The 17,447-nt window shown below is 44.7% G+C and overlaps 1 protein-coding gene across 1 annotated transcript in view; it reads right to left on the bottom strand.

Moving 5' to 3' along the window:
- The window catches only part of vat1l (vesicle amine transport 1-like), an 80,191-nt gene that overhangs the window by 20,363 nt on the left and 42,381 nt on the right, over positions 1 to 17,447 (bottom strand). Inside the window, exon 7 of the mRNA XM_078400728.1 lies at positions 14,726 to 14,920. Coding sequence (XP_078256854.1) covers positions 14,726 to 14,920 — 195 coding nt within the window. The remainder of the gene's footprint in view (positions 1 to 14,725; positions 14,921 to 17,447) is intronic.

The raw sequence follows: 17,447 nt of genomic DNA, 5'->3' as shown, positions 1-17,447 counted from the left end.
CTCTGTGATACTCACGAACTGATGTCTCACTGTCCACGTCAAGCATTGTCCTTTCTAATTAATTCTCTTACAGAGATTCACAAATACTCCCACAGAGGAACATGGAATTATTTTTTTATCTTCTAAATGTTCGAGAGCATTCCAGTTCTGACCAAAAACCAAAATCCTACATCGGAATACAAGAGACAGGAGCAGAACAAGCCATTCACTCCCTTTACCCTACCTTACCATTGAATGAGACAATGACTGATGTGGCTTTTGACTCAATCGCACTTCCTCATTTGTTCCCCGGCACCCAAATAATCGACCTATCACAGCCTTGAATCGAATCAATGAGTCATAGCTCTCCAAAGTCTTTAGACTTTAGAGATACAGGCCCTTCAGCCCACCGAGTGCGGGTTGGCCAGCGATCCTCGTAACTTTAACACTGTCCTACACACTGGGGACGGTTTTACCATTTTACGGAAACCAATTGACCTACGAACCTGCACGTATTTGGAGTGTGGGAAGAAACCACAACTCCAAGAGAAAACCCACACGGTCATAGGAAGAATGTACGAACTCCGTACGGGCAGCACCCGCAGTCAGGATCCACCCCGGGTCTCTGGCACTGTAAGGCTGCAACTCCACCGCTGCACCACTGAGCCGCCCAGTGGAGGATTCCAAAGCCCTACTGAAGGAGATGAAGTGCTCCTCAACTTGGTCGCACTTGGCCAACCTCTTGTACCGACCATGCCTCAACCTCCCCTTGTTCTAGGCTGCCTGACTGGAGATAACCCTCACCGCTGCGACCCTATCATTCACCAAGTGTCTCATGTCTAAATGAGATTGCCTCGTCTTTTGAAATCCAATTATATTAAGGTCTTTGAAGATGTGCAGTTTCGGAATTATGTTTGTATATTGTTAATAATAATACTACTGATATTTATTTCAATATCAGTGGTATTAGTACTAATTTGAACATTATAAGAGTATTAATATTTGTTTCAATATCTTTAGCAATAATTTGTATGAGTATTAATATCTGTTTCAATGTCTACAGTGATAGTAATATTAAGTTGTTATAATTAATATATTAATATTTGTTCCAATATCAGAGATATGAGTACTAACTTGTACCTTATAATTAATATTAGTCATAGAGTCAATCACCATGGAAACAGGCCCATCGGCCCAACTTGCCTATGCTGTCCCATCAGCAATAGTTACACTTGCCTGCTTTTGGCATATATCCCTCTCACCCATCTGAGCATTCCAGTTGTTCTCAAGCAACTGACCCACCCTACCAACAATGAGAGAATGATCGAGAGCTACTATCTACCTCATTGGAGACCCTTGGACTATGTTTAATTGTACTTTACTGGGCATTATCTTGCACTAAATGGATCGGTATGCCGTGGATGGCACGACTGTAATCATGCAAAGTCTTTCCGCTGACTGGTTAGCACACAAGAGCTTTTCACTGTACCTTGGTACACGTGACAATAAATTAAACTAAACTAAACATCCATGTACCTGTCCAAATGTTTCTTAAATGTTGCAATAGTAACTGTCCCAACTACCTCCTCCGGCAGCTCATTCTAGAGTTCCTCCAGAAGTTTGTTGTTTGGACAATTTATTTTCAAGTCAGGATGGAGTGTAACCCAGAGGGCAATGTGCAAGTTGTGGTGTTCCCAAGTGCCTGGTGTCCTTATCCTTCTTGGTGCTGGTATGTGGAATTCTCTGCCTCAGTGGAGGTCAATTCTCTGGATGCTTTCAAGAGAGAGCTAGATAGAGCTCTTAAAGATAGCCGGGTCAAGGGGTATGGGGAGAAGGCAGGAATGGGGTACTGATTGTGAATGATCAGCCATGATCACATTGAATGGCGGTGCTGGCTTGAAGGGCCAAATGGCCTACTCCTGCACCTAATGTCTATTGTCTATTGTTGATTGACTTGGGACTTCTTAAACTGGTGTGAAATGAAGTCACGACAAGTTTGAAGTCACAACAAGTTTGGATTCAAATTCACGAGGGACTAATTTTCAGAGGTACACAAACTGCACAGACCAGTCTAAGACAATTGTGTAGGAAGGAACTACAGATGCTGGTTTACCCTGAAGATAGACACAATATGCTGGAGCATCTCTGGATAGATGGAATGGGTGACATTTCGGGTCGAGATCCCTCTTCAGACTGTGAGTCAGGGAAGAGGGAAACTGGAGACATGGAAGGGCACGAAGAGAATGTAAGGTGTGAAACGGACAGATCAAGGCAGACACCGATCAAGGAAATGTACAATGGTTCATTGATAGCTGAGGGGAAGGTGACAACGAGGCACACAAACATAAAATTAATCAGGAGGACAGTGAAACTAGTCAGAGAACTAGGGTGGGGGACGGACAGAGAGAGAGGGGGAAAGCAAGTTGGAGAAATCTATAGTCATACCGAAGATAGACACAAAAAGCTGGAGTAACTCAGCGGGACAAGCAATATCTCTGGAGAGAAGGAGTGGGTGACATTTTGGGTCGAGATCTTTGTAAGCTGCCCAAGCGAAATATGAGGCGGTGTTCCACCAATTTGTGTTTGGCCTCTCCCTGACAGTGACAGTGACAGTCTACACCAATTGTTTAGAGCTCCAGATCAAACTGCCATGAATAATCTGATCAGTCCCACTCGGATGGAAACAATGACTGGGATCACAGCCCACGGCACCCTGTCTGCTAGAATGCTTTTACAAATCAATATGTACAGAAAAACCAACCATGCAATGAAACTATTACAAAGCTTCATCGTGCAGCAACAGGCCTTGCAGCCAGAATGTCTCTGCTGTACATGCACATCCTGCTTCACCCAAATATTTCAGTGTAGTCCTCCATTATTTACTGCCTCAGCTATGCCCTTTCCAGCTGTAACGCTGTTCGTCCTAATTACTACATGTGTTCCACATGATTAGTGTCCTCTAGGTAAAAACGTTTACAAAAAAAAACCAAAAAACAGATGCTGAAAATCCGAAGCAAACCCAGAAAGTATTGGAGATACTGAGCTGGCCTGGTTGAGCTCAGAGATAGACACAAAGGCAGCATCTCTGGAGAAAATGAATAGGTAATGTTTCGGTTTATTCACAAAATGCTGGAGTAACTCAGCAGGTCAGGCAGCATCTCGGGAGAGAAGGAATAGGTGACGTTTCGGGTCGAGACCCTTCTTCAGAGTGAAACATCGCCTATCCATTTTCTCCAGAGATGCTGCCTGTCCCGCTGAGTTACTCCAACGTTTTGTGTCTACCTTTGATGTATACCAGCATCTGCAATTCCTTTTTATTACTGATTTGACTCAGACTGAACTGAACTCAACACATATGCCTGGGTCAGACTGAAGTCTGAGTATCTCAGATTCTTCTTCTTGCGTTTGAGGCAGCAGAAATTATGTAACGCCCTCCAGGCGCTGTAGCCAGTGCAATGTGCTGTTGACAAGGGCCGTGAGGTCTACCCCTCCACCAGGGGGACGGGGGACAGTGCAGTCGAAAATGACGTGCTGCGCTGTTTGCTGGTCTGCTCCACACACGCAGGCTGCTGATGGATGCAACCCCCAACGATGCATGTAGGTGTTGAACCGGCCGACCACTGTGCGGAGCCGGTTCAGGGCGACCCACTCTTTGCGGGACATGTCCGAGCCGGGTGTGGCTGTGGTGTTCGGTGTGACAGTGAATTGAGGAGGTCGCGATGTTTGTTCCCAGCTGGTTCTCCATGCTATGTTGAAACCGGAGCCACAGAGGTCGCTGCATGACAGGAGAAAGGGTGACGAGATGACAGGCGTTGAGGTCCCGGTTGCTGTGAATCCTGGGCGAGGTGGTGCAAAGGATGTTTGGTGTCCGATGGGGCCTTGCACACCAGCCTATGAGTGAAGAACTCAATGCGAAGCTTGGCGGGTGCGATACCTGCGAGCACCAGCAGGAGATCCGTCGGAGTAGGGCGTAGGCAACTAGTGATGATCAGCATGGTGTCGTTGAGGATGCAATCTAGCTTGCTCGTATGAGCGCTGCGGCACCATTCTGGGGCGGCGTACTCAGTGGCGCTGTACACGAGTGCAAGAGCACTGGTTCAAAGAGTAGATGTCCTGGCGCCCCATGACGATCCGGCCAAGCAACGCAGGAGGTTGTTCCGTGCCGAGACATTAGCACGGAGAGCTTCAAGGTGCTGCTTGTAGGTCAGCTGCCGATCTAGTTTCACGCCGAGATATGTAGGAAATGGGTTGTAGGGTAGGGGTGACCCATTGAGGGTGACGGTTAGCTGGCTTTGAGCTTCCTTGTTGTTCAGGTGAAAGGCCGTTGTGGTAGTTTTTGCCACACTCAGTTTTAGTCTCCAGGTCTTAAGGTAGCCCGCGACAAGTTTCATATCCTCCAAGAGCACATCCTCAACATTTGACCAACTCTTGGCCGAGTGCAGTAGGACCAAGTCATCTGCGTATCCATACTGGCGCGAGGTCGTGCGTGGCAGATCGCTGATATATCTCAGTTTGAATATTTCAGTCTGAAGAAGGGTCTTGACCCGAAACGTCACCTCTTCCTTTTCTCCAGAGATGCTGCCTGACCCGGTGAGTTATTCCCCCTTTCTGTGTCTATCTTCAGAGTAAATCAGCGAACCAATCATTCAAACACTGTAGATAGACACAAAATGCTGGAGTAACTCAGCGGGACAGGCAGCTTCCCTGAAGAGATGGAATGGGTGACGTTTTGGGTCGAGACCCTTCTTCAGACTTGGTGACATTTTGGATCGAGACCCTGCTTCAGACCTCAGTCTGAAGAAGGTACAGATTGAGGTCTATCCAGAGATGCTGCCTGTCCCACTGAGTTATTCCAGCATTTTGTGTCTCACCCCTCCATATACATGGGTCCCGTCCGTCTGAAAAAAGAGACGGAAACCAAAAGGTCATCTGTCCATTTTCTTCCACAGATGATGCCTGACCTGCCAAGTTCCTCCGGCATTTTGTTTCATGCCGATAAATTCTTTGCCCACATCACACAAGCAAATGCTTTTTAAAAATATATACTGTATTTGCTGCATTGGTTAATAGATGTTGGTGTTGTTCCAAATTAATTACCTTAACAAGTACTTGCTCTTATTAAAATCTGTTGAGTGAAAATGTTTTAGTGTCAAACTGAGAACTGATATGCTCGGCTTTAATTTCAAGAGTAGCAATGCTTCAAGTGAGATATGCTATTTAGTTCATATGGGGTTCTTGGTACTTGGTCCTCCAAAATATTCCAAATGGAATTTAAACTGGAGGTGGTAGTTCCATTGTGAGGGTAAAGTGTCTAGGGATGGCACAAGGCAGGCAGCGGTAGAGTTGCCAAAGGGTCAATAACACTATGAACATACTCATTTGACAGCACAATAAATGGAAAGAAATATGTACCTATTGTATTTGTGCATATATTTTGATGAATAAATTAGGTTTTGAGATTACAAACAAGAAAGGTTTGATGTTAATCGAACCCCAGATCTTATACCCTTGAAACACTGATGTCAGCTGATTTCAGTCAGAAAAGGAACAACCGTGTAATATTTCAGCTCAACGCCGCACATTATGACAATTTAAAAATACATTTACCCTGCACTTTCCCCTCTGTTTGTGCTTCAATGAAAGGCACCGTGATTGTGATGATTCAATGCTGTAACACTGCTGCCTGTGTCAGATGGTTGTGCACTCAACTCCCACTGCAGAAACTCGAGCCCTCACTCTCTGACATACTATTAGAGATCTGAAGCTGCCAACATGCCCTCTCTCAGAGGAGAATTTGGCAAGCATTTTTCTCTCTTTATTCCAAATTTCTGTCATCTGCTGCTTTTCACTCTCCACTCAGCTATGTTCAACTCCTCGGATAAACACGAATGATCCCAAGGCATCGTTCCTTGGAATAATCTGCAGATGCTGGTTTATACCAAACATTTTACCAACATAAAATGTTTAAGGAAGATAAGACACAAAATGTTGGAGTGGATCAGCGGGTCAGGCAGCATCTCTGGAGAAAAGGAATAGGAGACTTTTCGGGTCGAGAGCCCTCACCAGAGTGCTTAAGTAACATGGGGCGCAGCGGTCGAGTTGCTGCCTCACAGCGCCAGTGACCCAGGTTCGATCCTGACTACAGGTGCTGTCTGTATGTTCTCCCTGTGATCGCGTGGTGATCCGGTTTCCTCCCACACTCCAAAGATCTACTGATTTGTAGGTTAATTGGCTTCAGTAAGAATTGTAAATTGTCCCTAGTGTGTAGGATGGTGCTAGTCTACAGGCTTCACTGGTCCATGCAGACTCGGTGGGTCGAAGGGCCTGTTTCTGCATTCTATCTCTAAACTAAACTAAACTCAGCAGGTCAGGCAGCATCTCTGGAGGACATGGATAGATGACATTTCAGGTCGGGACCCTTCTTCAGACCCTTCTGATGGGAATCAGTTTGAAGAAGGTTCCCAACCTGAAATGTCACCTGTTCATGTTCTCCACAGATGCTTCCTGACCTGCTGAGTTACTCAAGCAATTTGTGTCTGGTTTCTTTGCACAAAATGTTGACGAGAGTGCACTTGGTGTATTATGTGGAATGCTGGTCGCCCCGTAATAGGAAGGATGTCATTATGTAATTAAGGGTGCGAAAATCTTCACAAGGATGTTACCAATACCGGGCGGGCTTTAGTTAGAGGGAGGGGCTAGATAGGATGGGTTTATTCCCACTGAGAGTAGGAGACTGAAGGGTGACCATATCTAAGAGGTGCGTGAAGTTGTGAGGGGAATAGATAAGGTGGATAGTCACAGTCATTTTCCCAGGAGGAGTCTAAATTTAGAGGAGTCATTTTAGGAGTAGTCTAAATTTAGAGGGCTTAGGTTCAAAATGAGAGGACAAATATTTAAAGATTTAAAGGGAACCCGAGGGGCAACTTTGTCATATAGAGGGTGATGGGTACGTGGAACGAACTTGCAGAAGCAGTAGAGTTGGGTACAATTACAATGTTTAACGGCTATTTGGACAGGTTCGTGGATAGGGAAGGATTTAGAGGGATATGAGCCAACCATGGCCAAATGGAACTAACTCAGGTAGGCAACTTGGTCGTCATGGACAAGTTGGGTAGAGCGGCCTACTTCCGCGCAGTATGACTCTGTTCTCGGAGTAATCCATTAGTTGTAAAACCCTTATACTTGGCAAACAGGTCAGTTCTCACTGCGCCTCCCAGTTAAAGAGCCAAGCCAAAATTGCCATGCCAAAGGTGCGGTGCACAGCCCTACAACCTCAGGATGGTCATGAAGATAAAAGCTCACAAACAACAGTGAATAAAATAAGGCCTTGAGGTGAAATATTCAAAGGAGCGCCAGGCAGTAATTCTGCAAAGAATAACATCAATGCATTGACAACATCTGTACAGCAGACATTGGGTGGTCGAACCCACATCCGAGAAGACCATTTCATTGTGTATTCAATGACAGAGGTCAGCCTGAAGTAATCTTCCCTCTTCTATCTCGGAGCTCTGGAATCAATCATCTTTGCTGACAGTAACTAATAGCGAGTAAATTAATGCAGCAGACAATCTATACCCAGGAGTGTGTTAGAAATACCAAAAGGTACTAGCACACTGTTTAACTATGCCGTACCTGAAAGGACCTGAGAGGTTCTAAAAGGACCTGAAAGAACCTTACACTTCTTTTATCCACCTTTTCTCTGTAGCTGGTGAACCACCCTTTCAAGCAGAGATTCATGAGGATGTTGCCAGAACTGGCCCTTCGGCCCACTGCGTCCATGCCGACCAGTGATCAACCCATATTCTAACACAAGCCCACACATTGGGGACAATTATACAATTTACAGAAGCCAATTAACCTGTAAACCTGTACATCTTTCAGCGTGTGGGAGGAAACCGGAGCATCGGCAGAAAACCCACGTGGTCACAGGGAGAACGTACAAACTTCCTACAGACGGCACCCGTGGTCAGGATCAAACCCAGGACTCCGGCGCTGTGTGCCAGCATCTTTACCGCTGCGCCACTGTGTTGCCCTTGATCGAGGAGTTGATCGAGGAACAAATGAGAATACCAGACAGTTATCAGTGCTGTGGGGTTCTTCAGAGGGAGCAGAATGGTCATTTAACTTTGTAAAAATAAATGGTTTAATAATTGGTGCAGCTGCAATGATTGTTTCAGTGAAGATGAGCAGTTATGAAATTGGAGCTCAAATCCCAGCAGAGCAAACCGTGCAACTGAATTCATTAAAAGTGATAATTTGTGGGCTAAGGCCACGAAAGTGAAAGATTGACAGTCAGATTTGTGCTTAAACATACACTCGTTCTGGGAAGGCATGCTGCTCTCTAACCCCACTCCTCAACACCCAGTCTAGCCTACAGCTAACTCCAGTTCTATACTCAAAATAGACACAAAATGCTGGAGTACCTCAATGGGTCAGGCAGCATCTTACGGAACTTTTAGACCTACAGTGTGGTAACAGATCCTTTGGCCCACCGAGTCCGTGCCGACCAACAATCACTAACACTATCTTGCTCACTAGGGACAATTTATCATTTTGTTTTACTGAAGCCAATTAACCCACAAGCCTGAACGTCCTTGGAATGTGGGAGAAAACCAGAGTTCCCGGAGAAAATGCACATGGTCACAAAGAGAACGTACAAACTCTCTACGGACAGCACACGCAGTCAGAATCAAACCCGGGTCTCTGGGTCCGTGAAGCAGCAACTCTACTAATGCGCCACCGTGCCGCCCTGGGGAACGTGGATAATCATGGAAAGCAGTGGGACCAGGTGTAATCCAGATAACTATGGCAGTCGGTGGGTTTGTGGTAGATCTCAGCCGATAGTTTGTCTGCTGTGATGGAGACAAAGAGATTAAGAATGGGGAGAGCGGTGTCAGAGATGGTCCAAGTGAATTTGAGGGCAGGGTGGAAGTTAGTGGGTAAGTTAATGAAGTCCATGAGTTCTGCAAGGGTGCAGGAGGTAATCCGAATACAGGCGTCGATGTAGCTGAGAAATAATTGGGGAATAGGGGCAGTATACGCCTAGAACTAGGGCTGTTCAACATACTGTAACTAATAAAAACTTAGGCATAGTTGGAGCCATTGTGAGTGCCCATAGCTATACCTTTAACGTTATTACCAGTTTAGTTTAGTTTAGAGTTACAGCATGGAAACAGGCCCTTCAGCCCACCGAGTCCATGCCAACCGACGATCCCGCACACTTCTTCTTTCGTGACCATCATTCAAATGTTACATCACTATCATCGTCCGTCCTGAAAAGGGCGCAAGCTTCTGGCGACAATCAGTGGGAGCCTCACTTGTACAGTAAACGATGGTGGTAGCAGAATTAGCTCAGGACACTTCCAGTTTCCAGCCCCGCGACGTGAATGCTTCTCCTGCACACTTACACTATCCTACACACACACTAGAGACAATTTTACCAAGCTAATTAGCCTGCAGACCTCTATGTCTTTGGAGTGTGGGAGGTAACCGGAGCGCCCGGAGAAAACCCACGCAGGACAGGGAGAAAGTACAAACTCTGTACAGAAAGCACTGATAGTCAGGATCAAACCTGGGTCCCTGGCGCTGTAAGGCAGCAACTCTACCACTGCGCCACCATGGCGTCCACAGTTCCATACTCATTGGCCGACTCCTGAAGCCCTCTGATCCATTAGGAACTGGGATTCAATTCTGACTAGAAAACAATTAATAAATATACCGATACTGTGTCGAAATCACATCTGACAGTTCAACTAGGTCACAAAGCATTCCTTGGACATTCGTTGCAAGGATTAATGGAAATATAGCAACTCTGATTTATCTCATGGTTCAGGCCAAGCAGAAACTTGCGAGTTTGCAGTTTGTTATACAGCTGAGATATAGTGATTATATCTTCAATCATGGTAACACGTAAATCATTTACTGGCTTTCTGGATCCCTGATACAGTTCCCTTGTCAGGGAGGTGAAAAGATGACCTAGATAATCAAATCATTCGGATATGGTTTGCTTAAATAAACTTGAGTTTCCAGTAGACTTATATTCTCTTCATATTCCCATCAATTCACCAGAATCTACCGCACACCTACACACACCAAGGAGAATTTTACTCCACAGCGTGTATGTCCAAAACTAGAGGAACCTGAGAAATAATATTTTCACCCAGATGATGGCTGGAATCATTGACCAAGTAGATGGTATGGCAGATTCAGGGACAGTTTCTTCCGTGCTGTTATCAGGCAACTGAACCATCTTCTCGCCAACTAGAGAGCGGTCCTGACTTCCCATCTACCCCTTTGGAGACTTTAGAACTATCTTTAATTGGAGTTTACTGGACTTTATCTTGCATCAAACTTACCCATTGTCCTATATCTGTGCACTGTGGATGGCTTGATTGTAATTAAGTATAGTCTTTTAGCTGACTGGCTAGCACACAATAAAAAAACTTTTCATTATACCTCAGTACACGTGACAATAATAAACTAAACTAATATTCTCGCAATACTTAAGTAACTCGACAAATAGTTGAATTGCCTGTGTACGAAAGGTTACAAACCAAGATGTTCTGGTAACCGGGTTGGTATAGTTGAGTATTTGACATTTGGCATCGACATGGTGGGCTAACAATTAACCATTTCCTTTTCGTCATTTGCTTTGATCTGTAGTTTTCACACCTCACCCTTCCATATCTCTAGACTCCCACTCCCCTGACTCTCAGTCTGAAGAAGGGTCTCGGCCGGAAATGTCACCCATTGCTTCTCTCCAGAGATGCTGCCTGTCCCGCTGAGATACTCTGGCATTTTGTGTCTATCTTAGGTGTAAACCAGCATCTGCAGTTCCTTCCTACACAACAACAACAACAACAACAACAACTTGTATTAGAATGGCACCGTAAATGTCATAAAGCGGACAGTGAAATATTTCTGGGCCTCGGAGTAGTGCACACAATGAGAGTATGAAACACTGGGCAATCACTGGCATCACAGAGCAAATCACTGGCATCACAGGGCAAATCACTGGCATCACAGGGCAAATCACTGGCATCACAGGGCAAATCACTGGCATCACAGGGCAAAATAGAAGGGGAGAGCCACTCTCATCGTCAAGTCCGTTTGCAATTTCAATTTTTCCAGCCCTTGTTCAAATGATCTCTATCATTGATTTAATTCTCCCACAGCTGGACTCTGATATCAAAGCTATTCATGAATTATGTCTCATGCAGACCTGACTTCCTTGCCTGCCCTTGTCTCTCTAGATTCCAGTAAAGGACAGCTGTGAACATTATCATTTGTAATTTATGAAGATGGATGGCACCTATGTCTTTTCTCATCAGTGTCTTCCCGAGAGCACCACTCCTATCAGGCATGCTGTTCCAAACCAAGCCTCAATACGATAAAAGCAATGGCCGGTTATTCCAAATGAAGGCAGTCAACTGTTTAATTGTTACCAAACAAGACGGAAAGTGCTGGAGTAACTCAGCAGGTCAGGCAGCATCTCTGGAGAACAAAGGCAAAGTTTCGGGTCGGGACCTTTCTTCAGTCTGATTGTAGGGGGGAGGAAAGCTGGATGAGAGGTGGAGATGGGATAAAACTAGGCAAGCGATAGGTGGAGATATGAGGAACTGCAGATGCTGCTTGATTTAAAAAAACAGGCAAAGTCCTGGAGTAACTCAGCCGATCAGGCAGCATTTCTGGAGAACATAAATAGGCGTTGTTTTAGTATTGCAGTGGGGAGAGAAAGCTGGGAGAGGTAGGAGGGCCAAAGCCAGGCAAGTGATAGGTGGAAACAGGTGAGGGAGGTTTTAACTGACAGATGAGTGGACAAAGGCTAGGGATGGGAAGAAGACAAAAAGCTGTGAGATAAGGAAAGAAGGAGCGTGACATGTGAAGGGATATGGGAAAGGGGAGAGGGAAGGGGAAATGGGGACATCAGGCCCTGGCTTGACATTACCCAAGTACTTTCCTGATATGTAGAGGGAGGGGGGGGTCACCAAGGACCTGCTCACACAGAGGCATTTTACCTCCCATCGGATCCAGAAATGGATTTTTCATAATGCCCAGGCCAAAGCAAGGTTGCAAAGCACAAAGTGTTGGTATAACTCAGCAGGTCAGGCAGCTTCTCTGGAGGACATGGATAGACAACATTTCGGGTGGTGACCCTTCTTCAGACTCTTTTCCAGGTCTGAAGAACGGTCCCGTCCCAAAAACACCACTTATCGATGTACACCAGCGATACCGCCTGACCAGCTGAATCCCTCCAACACTTTATGCTTTACTCCAGATTCCAACATCTGTATTTCTTTGTGTTTCCAATACAAGGCTGTGTCTGATTTGGAAGCACCAAGGGCTTGGGTCCAAGCCTCAACTCTACTAACGATCATGGTATGTTAAGCATTGCCTTAATCAACAACGAGAGGCAAGAGTCTTTATATCAGCACAAACACACATCGTACATTCATATCCCCACTAGACCCTGCTCAATGCATAGACCAATAATTTACATCTCCCAAGTTAAAAATCACTAAAAAGCATGCACATCCATTCACTTCCAGATCTGGTCCAGAGGGATTCCATTAGTCAATGTTGCCCTGAACTCAAATATAAATCCTCATTATAACAACCTTCCAGCTTCCCATGCAATATTGACCTTTGATCCCACAAGCTTCTTTTATATTTATTCATTTGTGGGATGAATAAGGGGGGTCATGCCAGGATTTAATGGCCAACGCCAACTACCTCTGAATCATGGTAAAAAATGAGCCATCCACACAGGGGGGTCTAGAACCAAAGAAGGTACCTTGGCTGATATTCAATTTATTTTATTCCACATCTTATTTCATTATTTGAATTGAAAGTAACAAGATGGCCTTTGTGGGATGTTCCGTGATCAATAGTCTAAAATACTGCCAGTTTGTCCTCATCTCTGCCTGAAATCTTTGCAGAGGATTTGGATAAGGTCAAATGAAGGTTGCAAAGCACAAAGTGTTGGAGTAACTCATATAAGGTTATGAAGGTAAAGAATTAACTTCCTTTATCACCTGTCACCTCCCATTTTATTGTCTTCAGTTTGAAGAATGGTGTTAAATTGTTTGCTTCATATTTGTTTGACTGCTGATTTACCTCACACCACTGGCTAGGCACTGTTTGGGCGGCATGGTGTCGCAGTGGCAGAGCTTACAGCGCCAGAGACCCGGGTTCGAAGCTGACCACAGATGCTGTCTATATGGAGTTTGTACATTCTCCCTGTGAGCACGTGGGTTTTCCCCGGCAGCTCCAGTTTCCTCCCACACCTAAGACGTACAGGTTTGTAGGTTAATTGGCTTGGGTAAAAATTGTAAATTGTCCCTAGTGTACGGGATAGAGCTCGTGTACGGGGTGATCGCTGGTCGGCGCGGACTCAGTGGGCTGAACGGCCTGTTTTTGCGCTGTATCTCAAAGTAAACTAAACTGGCGAGCAGTTCTCAAGGTAAGGAGGCTGAGATATTTACAGCCTTATGTTTCAATAAAGTGAGCCATAACTTCATCCCAAATGATCTCAGAGTGACATGAAACCTCATAGTAACTCAAAGAGCACCTAAAGAAGGAGCCTGCAAGTTGAAGGCAAGGAGTAACTTGACTCTTGAATCAGCAAACACAGGTTGGAGGGTATCTCCATCAGAGCTGTGGATATCAGCAGTGACTCTGTTGATGTCACTTTAGACTTTAGAGATACAGTGTTGAAACAGGCCCTTCGGCCCACCAAGTCCTCGCCGAGCAGTGATCACCCTGTACACTAGCACTATTCTACACACAAGGGACAATTTACAGAAGCCAATCAACCTACAAACCTGCACGTCTTTGGAGTGTGGGAGGAAACCAGAGCACCTGGCGAAACCCCCCGTGGTCACAGGACTCTTGTTCTTGTAACCATACCTTTCCCAAGCCGAGGCAAATTCCAGCCACATCCAATTCATGTTGCCTCGGCAAGGCCAGCAGCATAATCAATGATGAGTCTCACCCCGGTCTCACTCGCGCCTCCTCTCTCCCATCAGGCAAGAGCTACATAAGTTTGAACCCAGATTCAGGGACAGTTTCTTCTGACCTGCCATCAGGCAACTGAACCAACCACTCACCAACTAGAGAGCAGTCTTGACCTCCTATGTATTTATTGAAGACCTTCAAACCATCTTCAATTGGACTTTACTGGACTTTAACTTGCACTAAACATTATACCCTTTATCCTGTAGCTGTGCACTGCAAACGGTTTGATCTGAATCTTATTGTTGACTGGATAGCACGCAACAAATAACTTTTCACTGTACCTTGGTACACATGACAATAATAAACTAAACTCAAACCTTCAATCGACATTTTAAGGTTTTGTCATTCACCAAAACACTTAATGTTTTATACACTTTATCCTTATCTGTACACTGTGGACAGCTTGATCGTAACCATGTATAGTCTTTTCGCTGACTGGATAGCACGCAACCAAAAAGTTTTTCACTGTACCTCAGTACACATGAAATAATAAACTAATAATAAAACATCAACGTACAAGTCAACATTGTAAGGGTTTTTCATTCACCAAAACACTTGATGTTTTATACACTTTATCCTTATCTGTACACTTTGAACAGCTTGATTGGAATCAAGGATAGTATTTTTGCTGACTGGATAGCAACAAAAACGCTTTTCCCTGTACCTCAGTACGTGACAATAATAAACTCTCCTAAACTCCTGTGCATTGAATGAAAGACAATGGTTTTACCTCTTCCAGAGCCCATAGCGAATCCACCAAGGGCTTGATCTTCTTTTGGTTGAACAGCGATATCAGCTTGTCCATCACTGCCTTCACTTTGGCCCCTCGGTTTTGTTTGAAGAGAAGGTTGAGCAAAGAAAATCCAGCAATGACCTTGTTCTCTTCATACAGCTTTATGGGGCTCACCTTTTCAACCTGCCACCACTGGAAAGAGAAGATTTCCACTTTTATTATACCAGTTCGTTCACCAATCTCTACCCGAATATCTTGAATTACTGATAGAATATGGCTGCAGACTCAGGTGATGCAAGTGCAACATGTCCCCATTTTAATGAGCTTTGAGTTTCTGGGAAAACATAATCATTATTTAAGTGCCATGGATATGACCCAATGACAACTTAATGCGTTACAGGTATTCTATAGCTACAACTTAATGATTAAGGTGGAACACAGATATGACTTAATTTCTATAGGTGCAACATAGCTACTATTTAACAAATAAGCTACAGCACAACTGCAGTTTAATAAGTCATAGGTATAGCAAGGATAGGATTTAATGGGTGTGATGCAGAACAGCAATAATTTCATGAAGCCAGCTGATTTGGCCAAATAAAACAAGCAGCAACTCTTCTGTTAAATGGATAACACACGATCATTGCACAGAGAGTTTCAACACTCAACACTGAGTCAAAGTTTGGGGTTTGAATGTTTCTTGAAAGTGAATGAGACACTAAGCAGAGTGAGAATGTGTTATTGTGGACTGCATCACAGTTGGGACATTAATCCAAGTCAGGGTTCAGCTATACCCAGACTTTGAAAGATTCTGAAGGGTCCCGACCCGAAATGTAATGTCCATTTCTCTCCACAGACGCTGCCTGACCCGCTGAGTTCCTCCAGCACTTTTAGTTTTACCCAAACATCACTATGTAGAATGCACAGCACAAAAACAGACCACTCAGCCCATCTAGTCTATCCTGGTACATACTTTCCACACAACCTCCCCACCCCCTTTCCCCCTCTCTCATAGAACAGTACAGCACAGGAACAGGCCCTTCAGCCTACAAAATGTCCACCATGAACATGATACCATTAAGCTAACCTCCTCTTCCTGCAACTAATCTCCCTTCCTGATCCACTCTTCCTGGCAGCATATTTTACTATTCAATTTACCATCAAGCTTTTTAAAACTTCCATGTAAATGCAAGATTGCTGCTGGGCCTCAACTGAGAAACTATATAAAATATCATGATCATTTAAAAAAAAATACCATTTACACCTACTGCTTGTACAATGAATCTCGCTTCCTGCTTCTATGGTTTAAGCAAACTCTTCATGCCAACACGTTTCAATGTCCACAGTAACCATTTTGTGGTTACTTGCTATGCTGTATTTCCTGTGTTATAACAGTAACAGGAATTCAACAATATTTCATTCGATTGAAGGCATTTTGAGTTGGTCGAAAAGCAATATAGAAATGTTACTTAGTTCTTTATTTATTTCCCTCTTTTTCCAAGGTTGTAACAGGATATTGATCAGCTGGGAAAGTGGGCGAAGATGTGGCATATGGAATTTAACTTAAAGATAAAATGATCCATTATTGGGAGCTAAACCAAGGTAATGAATGGAAGGCCGTGGGGAGTGTTGTTGAACAGAGTCACCTGGGAGGGTACAAGTACATTAAAAGACACAGTGCTGGAGTAACTCAGCGGGTCAGGCTGCATCTCCAAGTGCTGTACGGTGGGTGTAGCTGATCGGCTGCACAGTGTCATAGCGGTAGAGCTACTGCCTTACAGCACCAGAGACCCAGGTTCAATCCTGACTATGAGTACTTGTCTGCAGGCAATTTGTAAGTTCTCCCGGTGACCTGCATGGGTTTTCTCCAAGATCTTTGGTTTCCTCCCACACTCCAAAGACGTAGAGGTTTGTATGTTAATTGGCTTGGTATGGTATAAATAGAAAATTGTCCCTGGTGTGTGTAGAGTAGTGTTAAAGTGCGGGGATCGCTGGTCGGTGCGGACTCGGTGGGCCGAAGGAGAGAGGGTCTCGACCCGAAACGTCACCCATTCCTTCTCTCCAGTGATGCTGCCTGACCAGCTGAGTTACTCCAGCATTTTGTGTCTACCTTCGGTGTGCCAAAGGGCCTGTTTCTGCACTGTATCTCTAAACTGAAAACATCTCGCAGATAGGTGACATTTTGGGCCAGGATCTCATAGTTCCATGAAAAGTGCAACACAAGTAGATTTGGACAGTAAAAAAGAAGCATGGCATGCTTGCCTTTATTGGCAGTGGCACTGAGTACAAGAGTTGGGATGTCATGTTACAGTTGTACAAAATATTGGTTAGACAGCATTTGGAGTATTGTGTGTAGTCTCTACACAATAGGAAGGGTTTGATTAAGTTAGACAGGGTGCAGAATAGCTTCACAAAGATGTTGCTGAGACTGGAGGGCTCCATTTGGACCCATTTTCTGTGGAGGGGAGCCCCTGTGCAGGTACATAAAATCGTGAGGGACATAGACAGGGTAGATAGCCATGGTCTTTTCCCCAAAATAAGGAAGGCTAAAGCCAGAGGGCAGAGATTTACGATGGGAAATCTGGAAGGGACCTCAGAAAGCAGAGATTTAAGTTGAGAATGGATTGACTTAAAGGGAATATTTCACACAGATGGTGGTAAGTGTTTGAAGCAGGTACAGTTGCAATGTTTAAAAGACATTTGGATGGGGACATAATGG

This window comes from Rhinoraja longicauda, chromosome 6 (assembly GCF_053455715.1).
Source record: "Rhinoraja longicauda isolate Sanriku21f chromosome 6, sRhiLon1.1, whole genome shotgun sequence".
In the NCBI taxonomy this organism is placed as follows: Eukaryota; Metazoa; Chordata; class Chondrichthyes; order Rajiformes; family Arhynchobatidae; genus Rhinoraja; species Rhinoraja longicauda.
Note: the sequence above shows the minus strand (reverse complement) of the source record. Positions and strands in the feature narration are given on the sequence as shown.